Source organism: Austrofundulus limnaeus, unplaced genomic scaffold, assembly GCF_001266775.1.
Source record: "Austrofundulus limnaeus strain Quisiro unplaced genomic scaffold, Austrofundulus_limnaeus-1.0 Scaffold47, whole genome shotgun sequence".
Classification (NCBI taxonomy): Eukaryota; Metazoa; Chordata; class Actinopteri; order Cyprinodontiformes; family Rivulidae; genus Austrofundulus; species Austrofundulus limnaeus.
In genome coordinates, this window is record NW_013952449.1 from 69,955 (window position 1) to 74,391 (window position 4,437).

General features: G+C 38.5%; 1 protein-coding gene across 2 annotated transcripts in view; it reads left to right on the top strand.

Annotated features, from left to right (window-relative positions):
• The first annotated feature begins 1,193 nt into the window (after positions 1 to 1,193).
• ankrd26 (ankyrin repeat domain containing 26) overlaps positions 1,194 to 4,437 on the top strand; it is a 48,213-nt gene continuing 44,969 nt past the window's right edge. Inside the window, exons 1-4 of one of the 2 annotated variants that reach the window (XM_014008029.1) lie at positions 1,194 to 1,752; positions 1,914 to 2,192; positions 2,559 to 2,673; positions 2,809 to 2,982. In XM_014008029.1, coding sequence (XP_013863483.1) covers positions 1,993 to 2,192; positions 2,559 to 2,673; positions 2,809 to 2,982 — 489 coding nt within the window. In that variant the 5' untranslated portion in view covers positions 1,194 to 1,752; positions 1,914 to 1,992. Of the gene's footprint in view, positions 1,753 to 1,913; positions 2,193 to 2,558; positions 2,674 to 2,808; positions 2,983 to 4,437 lie in introns of those variants that run through there. The other variant, XM_014008030.1, reaches the window with a different exon arrangement.

Here is a 4,437-nt window from a genome sequence, read left to right on the forward strand (position 1 = left end):
AATGTTGTTTATAATATCAGATTACACTCTTGTGCCGTCCATTTATCAGAACTGTTAATGTTCTAAGGATTTACTAATAAACAATCTTGTCACATACAACCACTGCAATGCTTCTGATGTACTGTATATGCAATAAAAAATAAATTTCCAGGTCCCGTTAGATCATAAAACTAACTTATTCTGTAAAAATCAAACATTTTGTAAAAATCAAAAACATGGTAACAAAAAGTAAAGTAATTAGGCTGCAATTCCCTAAAAAATATGTCATCAAACAGCATTTCCAAGAAAGGAAGCCTTAAAGCTACAGTGAACACACGTGTGGCATCCTAATGTCTGTCATTTATTTTCACTTTTAGTCAGGAAGATTCCACTGAACTATGAGCTCTCCCATTTCCAGGGACTCCTGCTCTCATATACATTTGAAATATAAACAACACCCTTTGATTTAAAAAAATCCAAACAAAGTTTGAGACCAAAAAAATTTCAAAGTGCACTAAATAGACAGGATGTCTTATGGACTGAATAAATATTTACAAAAAGTTGCAAGAGTTCCATGGACTTCAATGTTATACATTTAGTGCACTTCACTGTGTGCAAATGAAGGTATTTATATTTAGTTATACAAACGCAAAATGCATTTTTCCTAAAATATGCACTTAAAGCTAAAGTCATTTATCTTTTTAATTGAACTAAAATGTTTAGAAGTGTGGCATTATTCTGTTACCTTTTCTGTTGAGATTCCAAAAGAGAAATTGTTATTGACAGTTAATTATTCCTTAATTATGGCAGAGCAGCAGAACTTTATTTAGGTAGTTTATTACATGCATTATTCTCTGCTTCAAAACATTATCTGATCTTGGATTTCTAATTCAGTGAAATGACAGAGGTTTAATTTCAAACAAATGTCGCCATCGTGTGGTCAACGTTTGCTCCTACAAGTGAAGAGCATCTGGCTTGTAAACCAACCTTCTGAATGTGCAGGCTTCCTATTGGTCAACCAGTGGCGTCACTACCTCGAGCTTGTTTCTAATTGGTTGCCTCAGCACCAAATACCCAGCAAGTTTTATTTGCATTTCTGTTAGCTTATGCTATAAAAAAGAGGCTTGACAATCAACAGGTTAGTAATGATACCGCTGTTCATATTAATCACACAAACCCTCTCACGATGAATTGGGTGATTAAATACTCGCGCGCCTGATATCTATTCTTAATTAAGTTAACGCTAATTAGCCGTTGTTGTGATTCATTTCGTGTTAGCTGATTGTGTTTGTGTTAGCAGCGTGAGGTGAATGTTTTGGGAGCGTTGTGCAGCCCGCCGCAAATTAAATTGTAGTTTTCTGGTGTCATAAACAGCCCCCCCTGCTTTGCTTGGCTTGTCTGCCCGTTCATTTTAAATGTGGCGGTTTGCATCGTTGGTGAAGTGACGACGTGGAGGAGGCGCGGTGCGAGCCGTAAAGCTAGATCACGTTGCTAGGCAACAGTTAATCCTCATAACATGAAGCAGACTTTCTGCTGTAATTAAAGCTATTTAATTGCTTTCTGCACATACTGACTATATTAATTTATTTGTAGCTTTTACTTATTTTGCTTGTGATAGTTCTAACGATTAGCGAATAATAAGTTGTTAGTGTTACCATGGTGGTAATTATTCACCGCTGACCTTAGCTAACTTACAGGCGCTTGTGTTTGATGTGTTTGTTGTCTCTGCTGGGAGCGCAGCTGCTGGTTTTACTGACAGAGGACGCCTTTAAGGTACGTTAGCATCACTGACAGCTAACCAACACCACGGTGTTAGTTGCAGAAGAGAAATGAGATAGCTGCGTTATGTTTACCTAAATCTGGTCCTCATATAATGAAGCGACACCACAGTGTGCTGGCAGCGCTTCTAATCCGCTTTCTGTGTCTTATTTTAGGGATGGGAGAGCCGCCTGTGGTGACCCCTCAGCAGCAGATGAGCGGGAGGTAGTGGATGCTGGACTGACATAAAAAACAATGAAGAAAATATTTAGCTTCACTAAGAAAAAGAAAAGCCAGTCTGGAACGCCTGATAATGGAAGTGTCCTTTCTGCTGGCTATGACCTGAAGGAGAAGGATCTTGGGAAGGTCCACAAAGCTGCTTTAAATGGTGATTTGGCAAAGTTAAAGCAACTTGCAAAGAAAAATGATATCAATCAACTTGACAAGGAGAACAGGTGAGTCGGTATTTGTTAATACCTACTGTGTAAAATGCAAGTCTGCTAACAATCTGCTTTCTTGATATTTTTGTGCTTTTGCTACAATCATACATTTTTAAATTAATTGATTTTATAACCAGACTGCAAAAAACAATGTCTTATATTTGAAATGTGATCTACAAGGATCCTGTTTTTTTGTAGTGCGAAGTGGAAATGTGCATGACACCTCTTTGTTTCTTCTTGTGTTTCAAGAAAGGATCTAATTACAATTTGTACATTTAGCGTGCGTCAGAAGTGCTGTAAGAAAAGCACTTGAAATACCTTTCGTTCTGTTTTGAAATGAAGAAAATCCCATTACCACCATCAAAATGTTTCTGTTTGCAGAACTCCACTTCATCTTGCTTGTGCAAATGGCCATGCTGAAGTGGTGCAGTTTCTTGTTGACAGCAAAGCCAAGCTTAACCTATGTGACAATCAAAATAGATCCGTCTTAATGAAGGTAATCCTAGATTCTGACTATTCAAAAAACTGTGAATCTAAATTAAATCATGTTTACCTGTTTTCCTGTATTGAAATTTTCCAGCTTTTGGCCCCATTCTTGTCTCTAAATTATGTTGACTCTTGTGCCCAACAGGCAGTGCAGGGTCAACATGAGCGCTGTGTGAGCATATTGTTGGAAAATCATGCCGAGCCAAACCTTGTGGACATCAACGGCAATACAGCCCTCCATTTAGCAGCGAACATCCCATCCATATCTACAGCTATACTGTTGTTGCAGCATGGTGCGGAAATCAATACACAGAACAAGGTAATTCTGTCTCTCTTTTTACTATTTTACTGCTCTCAGTCAAACATTAGGACATCCTGGTTTAACATAAACACAACTTCAGGTTATCACATGGGTAATGCAAGGGATCAGGTAAATATACCTTTACAATATATTTCAGTTGTTTTTATTGCAGCAGCTAACTTAGGTTTCCAGGAAGGGTCTCCTAGTTTGTGCACCAGAAGTGGTTTGAACTCAAACTTTTGTAATACAACCTTTTGCACTGATGCATTGGTACATTAAACTTTTTTGGTCATGGGCACATTACAAGCGTCTATATCATTACAATATTATAATTTCTTAGCATCTCAGTTGGGGATATTGACACTACACTTACAAAAGCGTTGTTACCAGCCAGACTTTGAACTCAGTCTGTGCAGTAAACGCAGAGCATCACATTGGCTGTCATATCCTGATCTATAGAAACCGGGCTTGCCAGTTTTTCAAAAATCACATAATTTGGCCTTTTTGTACACAGATCTGTTGAGTTGGGAATGTTTCCTGGCACAGGGGAAGCAGACGTATGTATATTTACTTGCTCTGGTGCTGTAACTTCATAGTTAGAGTAGGGATATGTACAGACAGTGTTGCATTGTTTTTACAAAGGCAGTCTCTGTCTTCATCATGTTGATACCTATAGTCCGAGTTTGACTTGTTGTATCGAGTTGAATTGCCATAACATATGGTTTTAAATACATGTTCTGTATCTGTCTAGAACAGGGCTATTCAACTAAACTGCTACACAGTTACAGCAGGCCAACAGCTCAGGGACCAAACATCCAGGAATTAAAGTCATTATGTAAATAAACCAAGTATTACAAAGTTCTGTTACCTTTTGAAATAGTTTATTTAGCTGCATTTAATCATGAATACAACATACAGAACCCTATGGAATAACAGCAGTGATAATAAAACAATATCAAAAACAAAAATAACACACTATTTAACACATATTATTTTAACATCTTTGACTTGCCAAATTTTTTAACCAATTTTATTTTCACTTTCATAGTTTTATCTTCAACTGTTTGGAGTTTTAACTGTCTTGAGTGTTCGTAGAAATGGTTTTTACCAGCTTGTAGCCAAGATTCTGATGTTTCTGTAGATACTGTACCAAACATGTCTATCATTATCAGAGTTAAAGTGGAAACAGGGGGTTTGGGTTTAAGAGATGAGTGAACCAGTTGGTGGGCCGCATTTTGGTCATTCGCGGGCCAGATGTGGCCCTTAGGCCACCAGTTGAATAGCCCTGGTCTAGAGGGTTATGCTGCATTCACACCGAACGCGATTTCAGCTTCAAAATCGCAGCCAACGCTGAAGTTTGAAGCTTGTGCACTTTGAGGTCAGACGCAGGACAGCTGCGCTGCACGGCAACAGCCTCCCCGCCCCTCCCTCCTCTGTCGGGCTCTGTTTAATGTCGGACGAGGAAGTGGCTTT